This window comes from Grammomys surdaster, unplaced genomic scaffold (genome assembly GCF_004785775.1).
Source record: "Grammomys surdaster isolate TR1022 unplaced genomic scaffold, NIH_TR_1.0 125635, whole genome shotgun sequence".
Lineage (NCBI taxonomy): Eukaryota > Metazoa > Chordata > Mammalia > Rodentia > Muridae > Grammomys > Grammomys surdaster.
In genome coordinates this window covers 1,214,665-1,232,492 of record NW_021620473.1, presented here as the reverse complement: position 1 = coordinate 1,232,492, position 17,828 = coordinate 1,214,665, and the positions used below count along the sequence as shown (strand labels likewise).

General features: G+C 40.7%; 1 protein-coding gene across 2 annotated transcripts in view; it reads right to left on the bottom strand.

The window, feature by feature from the left end:
* Nucleotides 1-10: 10 nt before the first annotated feature.
* Nucleotides 11-17,828, bottom strand: part of Prmt3 (protein arginine methyltransferase 3) — an 88,913-nt gene continuing 71,095 nt past the window's right edge. For both annotated transcript variants that reach the window (XM_028787446.1, XM_028787448.1), the window contains 3 exons: nucleotides 14,271-14,321; nucleotides 13,996-14,083; nucleotides 11-476 (listed from right to left, as the gene is read on the bottom strand). In XM_028787446.1, coding sequence (XP_028643279.1) covers nucleotides 367-476; nucleotides 13,996-14,083; nucleotides 14,271-14,321 — 249 coding nt within the window. In that variant the 3' untranslated portion in view covers nucleotides 11-366. The remainder of the gene's footprint in view (nucleotides 477-13,995; nucleotides 14,084-14,270; nucleotides 14,322-17,828) is intronic.

Sequence of the window (17,828 nt, the reverse complement as noted above, 5' to 3'; positions counted from 1 at the left end):
ACACACACACACACACACACACACACACACACACACACACACACACACCAGGACTATTACTGTTCCAAAAGTAAGCCAATTCAAATGACTCTCAGTCTAGCAGGAGAGGAAATCTCTTCAGCTAATCTGGCCAAGCAGGCTTCTGTGACTAGGGTCTCTAGGAGCAGAAGCAGTAGGAGGGAGGAGGGCAGGATCCTCCACTGAGCTCTCTGCTTTATCTAGGCTTACTACCCAGAAGCTGCAGGGCCAGGACCAGTCGTGCTACAGCCCCATGGAGCCCGCCCCTCCCAATGACTGCCCTATCCCACATTAAAGACAGACAGTTGGGTGTGCTTCAGACTTTGTGGCAGCTGGAGACCATGACTGTCACTGGAGACTGTAAGTCTGGGTTGAATTGTTCAAAGTCAGGGTCACAATGAGGGAACGAGGATCCTTCTTATTCTTGTGAACTGTGATCTTTCCTTTCAAGGCTTCACCTACAAAGAAAGGCACAGCATTTGATGAAAACAGGCTAGTGGAACACAACACCCAGTGGTTCTCTTTTTCTGTGATAACAGAGGCACAAGCCATGGCTGCTGACCTTCAGTGTCCTGTCACTGTAGAAGAACCTACAGAGGTACAACCACGAATACACAACAGTTCTGCCCACCAACACCTACGGCAGGGCAAAGCCAGACTTTCCTGAAGACTCAAAGGGATGTCTCCATGCCTTTCTAGTGTGAAATTTCTTTGCAGAGTTATCAAAGCAACAAAGTAAGGCTGACAATGACAGCCTCAGCATCCCTGCTTTAATAAGATCACACCACAGCCCCAGGCACGGCTTCACAACATGGATTGACACAGGATGGAAGGAAGAATTACAAGTGTGCGCGTGCGTGCGTGCGTGTAAAACTGTCTGAATACTGAATATACACCTCATTAGAAACCAGAAGCCTTGTACTACTCTACTCCTCCACTCCAATACAAGATTAAAACAAACAGAGCACTTCTTGGGATATGATGATTTCATTACTCATATACTGCATGTGTCTTTGCAGTTATGCAAGACTCATAGAACAATGGAAGAAACAGTGTGGCCAGGGCTCAAACCATTTGGCAAAACTTAAAAGAGACTTCTATGTTGATGTGTAAGTTAATGTATGGCTGTGGCTCTGATACCTAATATATTCCTCTATCCTATGATTGTTATTATTTGAGACAGGTTCTCACTCTGTAGCCCAGGGCTGACTTGGAACTCACTATGCAGCCAAGGCTGGCCTTGCAGGTGTGAGCCAATACACTCAGCCTTTTTTCTATATTACTAAAAAAAATGACATAAAACTACCTCAGGTTGCCATGCTCAAGAACAACAGGAATAACCATGATTCCTATTCAGATGGTTCCAGACACTCCACCAAGCACAGGTCAATCACTGGTACATAACTGATAGGAATATCCACTTCCCTTGTGCTTTGCATTAGGTTATCAGGAGCTCCCCATTTAAATTTGATTTAAATTTGTATTAGTTCTTTAGGAGTTTCATACACTATGTTTTGATCATATTCACCCCTATTCTCCCAACTCCTCACAGATCCATTCTCCCTTCTCTTCCCACCCAACCACGTTACCTTTTGGTGGTGTTATTGTTATTTTTGAGACAGACTCCTAGAATTCATTATGTAATAGGTTGGCTTTGAACTCAAAGAGATCCACTAGTTTTGCCTCCTGAGTGCTGGGACTCATTGCTCTACAATGCCCAGTTTTTCTCTTTTCTTATTTTTTCTTTTCTAAAACAAAAACAAAAAACAAAACAAAAACAAAAACAAAAAACCCCTCAAGTCCAATTTGTACAGCTTATGTATCTTTAGATGTGTGTGTGTGTGTGTGTGTGTCCTTATATGGAATATGGCCTACTTAGTAGGGGTTACAAAGAGAACTGACTGTCCCTCTCCAGTTGCCAGGTCTACTTAATTTTATTTTTGTTTTCTGTGACAGGGTCTCACTATGGAGCTTTAGGTGGCCTTGAACCCACAGAGAACCCCATGCTTCTGCCCCAACCCCACCTATGTTGGGAAAAAAAAGAATGAATGTACCATCACTTCTGGGACAAACTTTCTTGTTTCTTTGAGTGGCAAGGATCAAGCTGTCTCTGCCTCTTCAGCACCAGAATTATATGTGCTATCATATTTGGCTCTTTACACAGGTACTGGGATTTCAACTCTGGTCCTCAAGCTTGCAGGGCAGACACACTACCAACTAAACAACTACTTCTGTAGTTTTAAGCTTTTATTTTATACCAATAAAACTGGTCTGAATTTATCATTTATTGATTCAGAAACTGGGAAGGTGATACCACTTCATGGTAAATTAAACAGAGAGAAAATGGAACTTATGCTATGTATTTATGTAAAACAATGAAACACTGCTATAGATCAAAATGAACGAGGAGACATGCTCAGGGGATGGACTCAGCACTCTGAGGACCACACTCTCCCCTCTGATCTATAGACTCAGCACATCCTGCCAACACCCAGTGGAGTTTAAGAGCAGAAATTCAGATGCCTTTAAATTTATATGTAAGGAGAATCTGAACAAGTAAGAGGACTCGACATTTTATAAAGATGGTGTCCTCCTGGCTTAAGGACAGACACATAGATCAAACGAACCAAGTGTGTGTTTGGAAAGACGCTTGTATGCATATGGCCCATTGATTTTGACAAAGAAGCCAAGGTAATTAAATGGGAGACGGACAGTTCTGTCAAGAAATGAAGATGGAACAACTGAAAAGATAGATTACTAACTCTTAATGAGCACGAAGTAGATCACAGACCTAAGTGTGGAGAGCGACAGTGAATGTTCCAGAAGAAACACAGCATCCTTGTCAGAATCGGCTCAAGTTTTAAGAAAAGCACATGCTATCAATGGCAGACATGCTGAAACTCATTACAATTTTCTATTATTTGGACAGGCAAGGCAGGAACTGGAATGAAGAGATTAGCAATCTGATAAAGAACTTGTTTCCATTTACACAAACAATTCTTACAACAAATAACTCACCGAAAAACCAAGCAAAAGGGCAGGATGTGGTAGCACCTGTTTATTGCCAAAAACTTAAGGGGCAAAAGCAGGGGCAGGAGGATGGCAAGTTCAAAGCTAGCCTGGTCCAGCCAGGCAGAGATACATAGTGAGGCTACCTCAAAAATCCAAATTCTCACAAAGGATACAAATTCCAGTAGAAGATGAAAATGCCATTAGTAATCAGACAAATGCAAATTATATATACAAGCACAAAGCTGGGCAGTGACCCAGCCATAATCCCAGCACTCAGCAGGCTTAGGCAGGAGATACTGGACTATAGATATTGAGACTATCTCAAAGACATAAAGCCAATAAAAAGTACAGAAAAAATTATACACCCAATAGAATTGTTAAACTAACTGACTTTATTTGAAACTGTTCGTTTCAAATAATAACAAGAACTCACAATACTGGTAGGAACATTAAACATGAAGTACCTCAAAACACACATTACACCTCACACAATAATAGTGGGGGATTTCAACACCCCACTCTCAGCAATGGACAGATCATGGAAACAGAAACTAAACCGAGACACTTTGACATTAACAGAAGTTATGAACCGAATGGACTTAACAGACATCTATAGAACATTTCATCCTAAAACAAAAGAATATACCTTTTTCTCAGCACCTCATGGTACCTTCTCCAAAATAGACCATATAATTGGTCACAAAACAAGCCTCTACAGATACAAAAAGATTGAAATAATCCCTTGCCTCTTATCAGATCACCATGGAATAAGACTGGTCTTTAATAATGACAAAACCAATGGAAAACCCATGTGCACATGGAAACTGAACAACTCTCTACTCAATGATGACTTGGTCAAGGAAGAAATAAAGAAAGAAATTAAAGACTTTTTAGATTTCAATGAAAATGAGGACACATCATACCAAAACTTGTGGGACTCCATGAAGGCAGTGCTAAGAGGAAAACTCATAGCTCTAAGTGCCTACAAAAAGAAACTGGAAAGAGCACACACTAACAAGTTGACTGCACAACTAAAAGCCCTAGAACAAAAAGAAGCAAATACACCCAGGAGGAGTAGAAGGCAGGAAATAATCAAACTCAGGGCTGAAATCAACCAAATAGAAACTGAAAGAACAATACAAAATATCAATAAAACCAGGAGTTGGTTCTTTGAGAAAATCAACAAGATAGATAAACCGTTAGCCAGATTAACCAGAGGGCACAGAGAGAGTATCCAAATTAATAAAATCAGAACTGAAAAGGGAGACATAACAACAGAAACGGAAGAAATTAAAAAAATCATCAGATCCTACTACAAAGGTCTATACTCAACAAAACTGGAAAACCTGGATGAAATGGACAATTTCCTAGACAGATACCAGGTACCAAAATTAAACCAGGAGCAGATAAACCATCTAAATAGTCCCATAACCCCTCAGGAAATAGCAGCAGTCATTAAAAGTCTCCCCACCAAAAAAAGCCCAGGACCAGATGGTTTTAGTGCTGAATTCTATCAGACCTTCAAGGAAGACCTAATACCAATTCTCTTCAAACTATTCCACAAAATAGAGACAGAAGGAACACTACCCAATTCGTTCTATGAAGCTACAATTACACTCATTCCCAAACCCCACAAGGACCCAACAAAGAAAGAGAACTTCAGACCAATCTCCCTTATGAACATCGATGCAAAAATACTCAATAAAATTCTAGCAAACCGAATCCAAGACCACATCAAAACAATCATCCATCATGATCAAGTAGGTTTTATCCCAGGAATGCAGGGATGGTTCAATATTCGGAAATCCATCAATGTAATCCACTATATAAACAAACTTAAAGAAAAAAACCATATGATTATCTCACTAGATGCTGAGAAAGCATTTGACAAAATTCAACATCCCTTCATGATAAAAGTCTTGGAAAGATCAGGAATTCAAGGCCCCTACCTAAACATAGTAAAAGCAATTTACAGCAAACCAGTAGCCAACATCAAGCTAAATGGAGAGAAACTTGAAGCAATCCCACTAAGATCAGGGACTAGACAAGGCTGCCCACTCTCCCCCTACCTATTCAATATAGTACTGGAAGTCTTAGCCAGAGCAATAAGACAACAAAAAGAAGTCAAAGGGATACAAATAGGAAAGGAAGAAGTCAAAATATCGCTATTTGCAGATGATATGATAGTATACTTAAGTGACCCCCAAACTTCCACCAGAGAACTCCTAAACCTGATAAACAACTTCAGCAAAGTGGCTGGTTATAAAATCAACTCAAACAAATCAATAGCCTTCCTCTACATGAAAGATAAACAGACTGAAAAAGAAATTAGGGAAATGACACCCTTCACAATAGTTGCAAATAATATAAAATACCTTGGTGTGAATCTAACCAAGCAAGTGAAAGACCTGTATGACAAGAACTTCAAGTCTCTGAAGAAAGAAATTGAAGAAGATCTCAGAAGATGGAAAGATCTCCCATGCTCATGGATTGGCAGGATTAATATAATAAAAATGGCCATCTTGCCAAAAGCAATCTACAGATTCAATGCAATCCCCATTAAAATCCCAACTCAATTCTTCACAGAGTTAGAAAAGGAAATTCTCAAATTCATATGGAATAACAAAAAACCTAGGATAGCGAAAACTATTCTCAACAATAAAAGAACTTCGGGAGGAATCACCATCCCTGACCTCAAGCTGTACTACAGAGCAATAGTGATAAAAACTACCTGGTATTGGTACAGAGACAGGCAGGAAGATCAATGGAATAGAATTGAAGACCCAGAAATGAACCCACACTCCTATGGTCACTTGATCTTTGACAAAGGAGCTAAAACTGTCCAGTGGAAAAAGGACAGCATTTTCAACAAATGGTGCTGGTTCAACTGGAGGACAACATGTAGAAGAATGAAAATTGATCCATTCTTATCCCCTTGTACAAAGCTCAAATCTAAGTGGATAAAGGACCTCCACATAAAACCAGATACACTGAAACTAATAGAAGAGAAGGTGGGGAAAAGCCTCGAATACTTGGGCACAGGGGAAAAGTTCCTGAACAGAACTCCAATGGCATATGCTCTAAGATCGAGAATTGACAAATGGGACTTCATAAAATTGCAAAGTTTCTGTAAGGCAAAGGACACTGTCAATAGGACAAAACGACAACCAACAAATTGGGAAAAGATCTTTACCAATCCTTCATCTGATAGAGGGCTAATATCCAATATATACAAAGAACTCAAGAAATTAGACTCCAGACAACCAAATTACCCTATTAAAAAATGGGGTATAGAGCTTAACAAAGAATTTTCAACAGAAGAAACTCGAATGGCCGAGAAGCACCTAAAGAAATGCTCAGCATCCTTAGTCGTCAGGGAAATGCAAATCAAAACAACCCTGAGATTCCATCTCACACCAGTCAGAATGGCTAAGATTAAAAACTCAGGTGATAGTAGATGCTGGCGAGGGTGTGGAGAAAGAGGAACACTCCTCCATTGTTGGTGGGACTGCAAGATGGTGCAACCACTTTGGAAATCAGTGTGGCGGTTCCTCAGAAAATTGGACATAGCATTACCCGAGGATCCAGCTATACCACTCCTAGGCATATACCCAGAAGGTGCTCGAACATATAATAAGGACATATGCTCAACTATGTTCATAGCAGCCTTATTTATAATAGCCAGGAGCTGGAAAGAACCCAGATGTCCTTCAACTGAGGAATGGATTAAAAAAATGTGGTATATTTACACAATGGAGTATTACTCAGCTATTAAAAACAATGAATTTGAGAGGTACCTAGGTAAATGGATGGAACTAGAAATTATCATACTGAGTGAGGTAAGCCAATCACAAAAGAACACACATGGTATTCACTCACTGATTATTGGATATTAGCCCAGAACCTTAAAATGCCCAAGATGCAACTCACAGGCCACATGAAGTCCATAAAGAAGGAAGACCAAGTGGGGGTGATTCGGTCCTTCTTAGAAGGAGCAACAAAATACTCAAGGGAGCAAATATGGAGACAAAGCGAGGGACAAAAACTGAAGGAGGGGCCGTCTGAAGACCTTTCCACCTGAGTATCCATCCCATGTGCAGTCACCAAAGGTAGATGCTGATGTGGAAGTCAGGAAGTGCATGCTGATAAGAGCCTGATATGGATGTCTCCTCAGAGGTCTTCAAGAGTCTGACATATTCAGAGGCAGATGCTCACAACTAGCCATTGAAGTGATTATGGGGTTCTCAATGGAGGAGTTAGAGTGAAGACTGAAGGAGCTGAAAGGATTTGTGGCCCCATGAGGAGAGCAACAATACCAACCAACCACAGCTCCCAGGGTCTAAACCACCAGCCTGGGAGCACTTATGGAGGGATCCAGGGCCTTAGCTGAATATATAAGAGTGGAGGGCCCTGCTGGGCACAGGTGGAAGATGAGATCCTTGACCTCATGAAGGCTGGACGCCCCAGGGGGTGGGAGTTTTGAGGGTGGGGAGGTGGGAGTGGGGGGGTAGATAGAGGTTACATCCACAAAGAAGAAGGAGGAGGTGTGAGGGGATTGGGGGTTCCTGGGTGGGTGGGGGATGGGGTAAGGGGACAACATATGAAATGTAAATAAAACATCCAATAAAAAAATTAAAAAAAAAAAAAAAAACATGAAGTACCTTAGATAAGAAGCAGACATCGCTGCTGTTCTCATGTTTGACGATAAAACAAAAGATCTCTCTTCCATAGCAGTAATTTCAAAGATTAGGGTGCAATATGCACATACTGAAGTTAATTAAATAGTGTGAAGGGTCACAGTGGTAAACACATAATTCATACTGCTGAGCCCCCTTCAATCGTCCATGCCTATCTAAAGTGCCAAAGCAAGGCTGGCACAGTGGGCAAGATAAGAGTAATTAGTCAGTGTCAGGCAGATACAAATAACTGATGCTTCTAGAACGGTGCACAGCAAGCTCTTGGGGGACAGAGAGAGACAGCCTGAGCAAGCTCACTGTGTGTGCAAGACCCCGAGGAAGTTCACTGTGTGTGTAAGAGCCTGAGCAAGCTCACTGTGTGTGTAAAACCCTGAACAAGTTCACTGTGTGTGTAAAACCCTGAACAAGTTCACTGTGTGTAAGAGCCTGAGTAAGCTCACTGTGTGTGTAAGAGCCTGAGCAAGCTCACTGTGTGTGTAAGAACCTGAGCAAGCTCACTGTGTGTGTAAGAGCATGAGTAAGCTCACTGTGTAAAGAAACAGCCAGATCATAAGCATATTTTCAAATTTAAACATGACACAGATCAGGATTTTTAACACAAAATTGTTGTATAAGCTGTGTTAACAAAACTGTGTACTATTTTCAGAGGTAAAGAAACACCACACATTGAAAGGAAGTCTTCTGCAACTGAACTCTCCATCTGGGAGGCAGGTCTCCCACCAAGCTATTTGTAATTATTTTTAGAACTAGTTTGTAAATAAAACAAAAACCTAGTGAACTTTTATTCCTTAGCCAAATGGATTCTTATTTTACACATTCTTAGTTGGAGAAATTCTTTATTCACATTTTTTCCCCTTGTTTTTTCCTTTCTTTATTTTTTTCTTTTAAAATTGGATGCAGGGTCTCTCTGTATATCTCTGACAGGCCTAGACCACTCTATGTAGACCACGCTAGCTTTGAACTTAGAGATCCATCTGCCCCTGCCTCCCTAGTGTAAACCACCAGGTACAGCCATCTTTCTGCTTTCTAAGTATTCAGCCTACCCTCACATGGAATAAATCTAGTTTGCCAAACATCATTGGCCACTGTGGAAGATATAAGCACAAACACACACAGACATATGCATACAGAAACAGTCTAGGTAGAATAACTGCATGGCTATGCTTACAACATGTTAGTTGATGGTATGATGTTGTACACCTGTAAACTCAGCACTCAGGAGGAGACTAAAGATCAGAAATTCAAAGTCATCCTCAGGTAGACTCTGAGTTCAAGACCAGATTGAGCTACTTGAGTCCCTGCTTCAAACAAACAAACAAACAAACAAACAAACACACACACACACACACACAGACAGAAACAGACAGACAAACATCTTGTATCATATATTTTTAAATTTCCTAAATAGACTCTTGGTTCTAACTTTACCTAAAAACCACGCCATGTATTGAATATAAAGTCACACACAGAAAATTCTTTTCAGCCATACAACCTGCTCAAGTCTAGCAACACAGTACCCCAGTTCTACCCCAGGCACACTGGAGCTGGCAAAATGGCCGCACAGAAGTGAGTCAAGCACCTTGACATGGTGTCACCCTCCACCCTAAGTGACTGAGAACTGGACTTCAGCAAGTGATGCTTCTCTCACTGTACTTAACCCGCACAGCAACACTGATATGACAAGCACTAACAGATAAAACAAGAGGCTAAGGACTCAGGCCATTAGAACTCAGTACAGCATACACGGTCACAAGCACACCATCAGAACTCAACACAGTGTGAGGGGATGTGGCAGCAGATCTATGCACAAGTTGACCTGGAGAACAGAATAGGAAGCCATTAATTGAGGACAACCAGTAAGACTCCCAAGTGAGCAGAGCTGAAGTGGAACTCACACAGAAGCCACGAGAGCAGAAGATCATCTTAAATAAATCTGAGAAAGTTCTTAAGAAAATAGGACAGTGAGCTAAGAAATGACTCATCTAAGAGCTGCAGAAATGTAGTTCAATGGCAGAGCATTTGCCAAGGATCTATGAAGCTCTGGGTTTGTTCCTGAAGTACCACAAGGCCCCTGAACCAGAAAATGCAGCTGGAGCCCGAGCTAATCTGGGGGCCCTTAAAGGGTGGTGCTAGAAAGGAAGGATAAGATTTCTTTATAAATGGCTTTGGGGGGAAGTCTGAATTATCTGGATGAAAATGACCAATGAGGAGTTTAAAATTCTGATGGCACATACAGTTCAGTCTTGCTAACATGCCCTTTCATAAGCCCGCCACTCCATAAGTCTCAAATGATGATCTGCTGACCTGTTTTACTGTTTACTGTTTTACTGTTTACTGTTTTACTGTTTAAGACTTTTACATTTATATCTCTAGGACACGCTATGGTTCAGCAGGTAAAGGCATTGCCACCAAGCCTGAGGACTTGAAATCAACCCTGGGACCCATACTGTGGATTGAGAGAACCAACTCCCCAAATCCTCTGGCTGTGACATGAGCACTGTGCAGTGTGTGCACCAATATACAGAAATAAATAAAATGTAATAGAAGTTTTTGTTAAAAAGCAGATTGTATCTACAGTCCACTGAGTGTGTTGGTCTTTGTGCATCGTGAAGAGAATGCACCAACCACACAGCGCGCCTCTCCATCATTTAGAATTTAATTTCTCAATAATGTACAGGCCTCACACATTTCTTTTCTTATAGATCTACATCTTTCCCCCCTCCCTCCACCTATTTATCTAATGTGTGTATGTAGGCACACACGTTTATCACTATGTGTGCATGATCTCGTGTGTCTGTGCACATGTGCACTTGAAGAATCTGAGTTGATTCTTTCCTGCTACCATGTGGGTGTCAGGGATTGAATGTAGACAGTCCCCACTGAGCCATCTTGTCAGTTTCCTGATGCGGACCTGAGGCTTTTCTTTCTTTGTCCTCTCTATGCTTGGAATCTGGCTGGTGAAGGTATTTTCTTTACTCTGTTGATCGGCAGTTTATGCTATTTGTTTTATGTTTGTGTTTATCTTGAGTTTTAATGTCTTCAGTCTGTGGATTCTGGTTATTATCAAGAGTAAAAGACTTGGCCATTATATCAAGACTATTTTCTGCTCTACTTGTCAGTGCTTCACTCACTGACTCCTGCTATTACCCTGAGGACAGGACACTTGGAATTTCCCTACACAGTGAGAACCTCGGTATTTGTTAAAACTTCCCTTTGTTTTGATATTTCCATTCATTTACATCTATCAGTTTATCATCTCTATCAATCAAGCATCTATCAGTCTATCAGTCTATTATCTATCTATCATCTACCTAGTTATCTGAGAGAGACTTTTTCAAGGCAGGGTCTCACATAGCTCAGGTTGGCTTTGAACTTACTACAAAGCAAAGGACAACCCTAAATGCCCAAACGGCTCCCTCAGGCACTTGCCAACACCCAGCTCAGCTTTAGAGCACTTTCATAGATGGTCAAGTTTAATGACCTGTCCTGTTACTAATCCCACAGCTTTCCACTAAGACATCTCTGTCTCCACCTCAACAGTGAGGTGTCTTCTCATAGAAAACAGACCTAGCTGAATGTGAGTCTCTGCTAATTCCATCATTTCTGGGTCTTTATACACTCATCTTTTTCTGCATTTGATGTATAAACAAACAACAGCTATTGAGGACTTTGTGCATCATGGTGCTTCCTGCGGTTCAGTTTCATACAAGTCTCATTTCGAAGCTTTGCTGGGTGCATGCAGGTAACCCAGATGATTGGGATAACACATTCCCACCACAAAGTCCTAGTGAGTCCCTACTGAATACTGCTCATATAGGCAGCACTCTGACTGATGGAAGCCTACGACCTCTGAGAACTACTATGGTCATAGTGACTGCAGTGCTCTAGTTGGTCTGTCTGTCTGTCTGTCTGCTCTTGTGCACCCATCCTATGTGTTCTCCTATAAGCCTTCTGTGCAGAACAGAGTTCTTGGTTCATCTGCTTGTCCTCTTTAGACTTCTATCCTACTACTAAGTTTTAGCTTCTATTTATTACCACAGCAGGGGACAATAAAGTGTTAAGTAGGCGGGCTGTAAGACAACCTTAGCATCACATTCCTGCTTCATGACACTAGGAAAAGCCCAGAGGTAAAGCACGGGGCAGGCAGTCATCTTAGAGATTACTGGAAGAAGAGGCAGCATTCCAAATTCTTACCAGTTATCAAGTATTACACTTGAGAATTATAAGTTACCACGTATTACAGAAGAGAGAATTTGAAGGAGCAAACTTAAAGGCTGTCTTCTACCTCCTTCAAGTCTAAAATATACGACAGGGGCTCACTTGTAAAGTCCTGTGTTAAGATGGCAGCTGGCCACAATAAGAAATACCTTCAAGTTTCCACGCAAGGCCAGCACAAGCTACAAAAATGAAAGCTAAGCTGCTTCCAGAGCCTGGTTTGTGTCACTCTCCAGGTCAGTGGTACTATGCTTCAGCTTCCTTCAGAGAAATGACACCAGCAAAGTCTCATTCCCATTAACAGCACTGAAAGCTGGAGTGAGGTGCCGGCAGGGTGCAGCCTTCCCCTACCAGCCTCCTCTGCATCCCCACTCCATTATCCAACAACAGTGAACTCAAAGCCGTCTCAGTGTCCGGAAGTGGAGGATACAGAGCTTAGCACTAGCATAATGGTCATATGCAGCTGCCACTCGGTCTCGTCAGATCCTAACATTGGAACACAGATTCCTCCATTGTAAAAGGAGCATTAAGGATCTCTGACAATGAACCCCTTTGCAGCCTGCTAGTCCAAACGTGTCCCAAGCCACTTCCCATCTACTACAACAGAGCTCCTGCTCCTGCTGCACACTCAAGTCTGCATGTCCCCTCCCCAGCCTTTCCTGGATGTCCTCAACAGTCTCTCAGCACACGACCACAGAAGAACAAGCTGAGTGATGGCAGAGACAAGGGAAGTAAATGTGGCAGTTACATTCAAGAAGAGATAGAGTAACTAGCATACAGAAAGCTAAGACAGGAGGATTGCTCTGAGCTTGAGGCCAGCCGGGGTTGCAGAGTAAGACTTTGTCTCAAAAACAATAACAAGTATGTGTCAGGTATGTAATATGCATATAAACATATTTAAAGATATGAGAGAAAGTGAGGGTGTAAAAGATTCCTCCAATACTACCACATTTATGTGAGGTTTAAAGGTGTGAGTAGTTATATACTAATATGTAGAACAGCTGAAGAAGCCACAGCACACAGAGTGACAGCCACCAGAGTCTACATAGAAGCAAGCTTCCTTTCCTTTACTGTAGTTCTCTGTATGATGTTGCCGTAAGTACAGTAACTACTAAGTAAGTCTCATACATTGATAGTGATTTAGTCACTAAGGAAATAAAACATTTTCTCTTAGTAATATCTGCATGGTATCATTCACTAGTTATTGACTAAAGAAACATTTTCTGGAGGCTGAAAAGATAGCTCAGCAGCTAAGTCCACTTGATGTTCTTACAAGGGGACCTGGTCCCAGCACCCAGATCTATAACTTCACTTCCAGGGGCCCCAACAGCATCTTCCTGTCTCCACCAGCATATGTATGTAGGTACCACACATACATATATCCAAACAAAACATCACACATATATAAAATAATAAAATAAATCTTATTTTTTATGATTTTGTGACAATTTTGAGGTATATAAATATTCTTTATTTTAGAAGGTAAAAATTAGACGTTAAGGGTTGGCCATGTTACTCAGTGGTTGAATGCTTACCTAGCATGTGTGAAACCATAGGTTTAATCCCTAGCACTTAAAACCAGAGCAAAACAAAAGCCAAACAAGCACTAAACCTCATATGACTTAAAACTGAAAAAATTTCAAAACATAGATTTTTAAGCTATTTTATGTGTGTGTGTGTGTGTGTGTGTGTGTGTGTCTGTCTGTCTGTCTGTCTGTCTGTCAGTATACTATGTATATATGGGTGTCTACAAAGGTCAGAAGAGAATGTTGATGTTGGAATTATAGGTGGTTGTGAGCCACCAGATATGGATGCTAGAATATAAAATAGGGTCCACATGAAGAGCAGCAAATGCTATTGACAGTTGAACTATCTTTCTAGCCCCTAAAATATGTTTGGAATCGAATACTAAGATACTTTAAACACATGCAGGTGGGTAGCTCTGAGACCTCTAACCTCAGCATCTGCTATGTTCTTCTAAGTAAACTGACACGTGAGTGACCACCAGTTCCCCAGAATGAAGGCAATGTTTTGCCTGTGCTTGCTTTCTCACCTGCTTTAACTGGAAAAGGCTTTTCCAGTAGAAATACTGTCTGTTTCCAGTGTGTTTTGGTGCTCTGGGGGCCAGTAGAGAACACGACCTGCGTTGGTGAAGTTCAAAAGTATCCGATGAAGTATATAATTTTTAATGTCATGGCACATTAATCTACTACATCAAATACAAGCTGCAACTGCTTACAACAGCAAAATGCTTCTGACCAAACACCTTAGGGCACAAATCTAACCCAGTACTCTGTATAATCCTTATGAATAACTCATGACACTTACCCTGTTGTGGCAATTCTTCTCAAAATATATATCAAAGTACCCAGCAACTGCCTGTGATGTAAAAAAAAAAAAAACAATGTAATCGATCATTACAGTAATTACCTGATGTAGTCATTAACTATCAGTCTTCTAAGACTTTTTTACAAACTGGAAACTATCTCAGAGCAGGCATCACACAAACTTACTTGCCACTAGTTTTCTAGAAAAAGATGTTGTAGAAAAATGAAGAATATAATTGGCTTTTCCCCATAGAACAGTGTAATAATTAACATAATAAGGCCAATCAAGCAATCAATAAATGGTTTAGAGAAATGCTCATGCCAGACTGCTCAAGGTGAGAGGCTAAAAACAGAGGTTGAAATGCTAGTATACAGCAGGGCAGCCATCTTGCACCCTCCAGTTTTCCTCAGACTTCAGACGGCTGCAGGGAGGACAAGCTAGGAAAGGCCAGAAGCACCAGTCAGAGTCCAAACCACACTGTGACTCACAGAAACCTGGATCTACAAGAACATGGCTACACTCTGGTTTGGTTTACAGTAGAAGTGCTCTTTTATGCCACTCATTTTATTTTTTCTCATCTAATTCACTCAACTTTAAAGCAAATTATAATAGTTTTGTGATGGGATTATTAGGTATAATTTTTAAATGTTAACTATTTTTTAAAACTATAATGAACATAAATCACAGTACTCAAATAAAAACATGTTATGAAAATATCCATATATACATATATGTATACATATATACATATATAATTTTCTTCATATGTATATATGAAGAAAAATTAACTCTAAGACTTACTGGGACAATACAAGAAAGTCTCTAGAAAAAACTAATACATTTGGATAAATATATATTTCACCTTTGAAAAATGATTTTTTTTTTTTTTTTTTTGGTTTTTCGAGACAGGGTTTATCTGTATAGCCCTGACTGTCCTGGAACTCACGTTGTAGACCAGGCTGGCCTCGAACTCAGAAATCCGCCTGCCTCTGCCTCCCATGTGCTGGGATTAAAGGCGTGCACCACCACTGCCTGGCTTTGAAAAAAGATTTATGTTTATTTTATATGTATGTATGGTTACATGTATGTATGGAGACCATATGGTAATTATTTGCATGAGATAATTATTGACAACCATGCTGATTAAGCCAATTGAAGTTTTTGGTCTTTTCTACTGATGGTCGACCAAGGTGGGCTTGAGCCTTTGAAAAGCATCTTGGGGCCTAAACCCAGGAATACAGCATTTCTAAAGGCAGAACCACCCAGATACATCAAAGTTCAATGAGGGTAAGAGCAACTCAAACATTCATTTCTGCACAGGGTAGTTGTTGCTTTAGACATATCTTGCCAATTATTTTGGTTAATATATCTGGACCATACTCAAGGCCATGAAGACCTCAAATGTGCTGCCAAGGCATATGACTGTAGGGGGCAGGAAGCAGGGGGCTGAGAACTGTCTAAGCAAATACAAAATGGAGTCAGACCAGGATGGCCTTACTTCAGTCATTTCAGTAGGTGTGTCTGATGTCTGTGGTAACCAGAAGAGGGCACAGATCCCTCAGCTGGAGTTACAGGGGGTTGTGAGCTGTTGTATGTGACTTCTGGGAACCAAACCTGGATCCTTGGCAAGACCAGCACATGCTGTTAACCATCAAGACATGCCTGCAGCCCAATTCCATCTCTGTTTCTTTAAAACTTCAATGCTACTATTCCATTTTCCTTCATAATGGATTAAGTAGACTTAATCTGTTTTCAAAACTGGCATTAAAATAAATTAAACTTACAAAGTGATAAAACAAGACATTGATTATTGAAAAAAATCACCATCAGGCCAATTTGTGTGCTCTGTTGCTTTTGCAAAGAATGTGGAATTTTATTGATCTTTGAGGGCTAATTCACACTGAGTCCAAAGCAAATCCAATACTTAACCTTCAAGTTCATTACATTTTAGACAGTAAGAGGGGAAGGAAATGTTGCTGATACTTCTGCCAAACAGAATCACAGAGTGGAGGTTCTCAGACACAGACTACCCTAGAGAGCCATGAGGCTACTACGATGAGCTCCTACAATAAATTCCTGTGTCTCGAATACCTATAGCATCCTCACGAATGTAGCTAGCTGCTTTCATAAGTGTATTCCTGGACACTTGCCTTGTTCACTACTATATTCCCGGTGCCTGGTGTACAGAATGCAATCAAGGTTTGCTGGGTGTTGATGAGCAGATACAACTTGAGTCCACCACTTACCATGCTGTTCACACTGTGCCCTATCAGGCTGCAGTCTTTTTAAGAGGATGGCTGAGGCATAGCTAGGATTTCTAAAATTCTTATCCAGCTCCATTTTTATATAGCTCTCAAACATTTTTAGTCCCCTGTCTCTTAAACACTTAAGTAGTTAGGATAACTGACTATATCATTGTCCTTTGTACATTAATGATTCACCAAAAGAAATGAATAGAGATTTAAAAATCTAATAAAAATCAAATGATTTATTGCCATGTTTTATTGTTGTTATTGTTTGTTTTTAAGGCTGGCTTATTTAGAAAAGAAGGAAAATGACTAGATACAGTCTTCCCCTGGGAAGGAGAGAGGATCAAGGACTGAGTCAAGTACTGATAGCTAAAGATTAGTAACAATAGAATCTTCAATAAAATCCCTTAAAAGGGAGGCTGGTGGATACATCCACGTACCAGGAGAATGGTTCACACTGCCTGTGTGACAAAGGCAGCCCTGGGGCTGGGGTCTTTCCATCTACCCTTTCTTTGTGTCTAACACGAGACTCTGGAAAAAGCAAACTGCTGAGGAAGGTAGAGCTCTGGAGTCTAGTTACACAGCACAGGTAATTCATTAGCCTACCACTGGTGAGCCAGTCATCTCGGAAATGTGGGGCTATTCCGACTGAGAGCTTAACACGTGGGATCTGTACTGAGCCAAATAGTTCAGAAATTAAATCACAGGACATCTAGGTGGTATCTACAAATGAGAAGATTGGTGGAAAACTCAGACTGGTGTTCAGTGTGAGAGCACAGAAATGTTTTCCTTAGGTGACTACTGACCAGAGAAACAAGCAGAACACACTAATGGGTGGCAGGTACACCCAATGTATGACCACAAAGCACCTGTGAAGATGCTCATCAGGGGTTGCAGGTGACAACTTTGGATTATTCATTTTTTGCTGTATTTATCTGTACTGACATTTCTAAAAGAAGCATCAGCTATAAGAAATAGGTAAATGTGAATACTACTCCTTTTACCCGTAACACTACACAGACCTATACTTCAACCACCACCCTTGTGTCTCAGCTCTCTCCAAAGGCTGGGCCAATCAATGACAGTCTCCTATGTAGAAAAAATGGACTGACCTGGAAGAGTCATCTCTCCCCCAATTAACACCATCACAATAATATTTTTCAATGAAGAGGGAACAGAAAGAGGGAAGAGAAAGTACAGCTGATAAGGACTTTTCTTAAATCTGAGATACATTAAGAAAGAAAGAAAAAAAAAGAAGGGAAAAAGAAAGAAAGAAAGAAAGAAAGAAAGAAAGAAAGAAAGAAAGAAA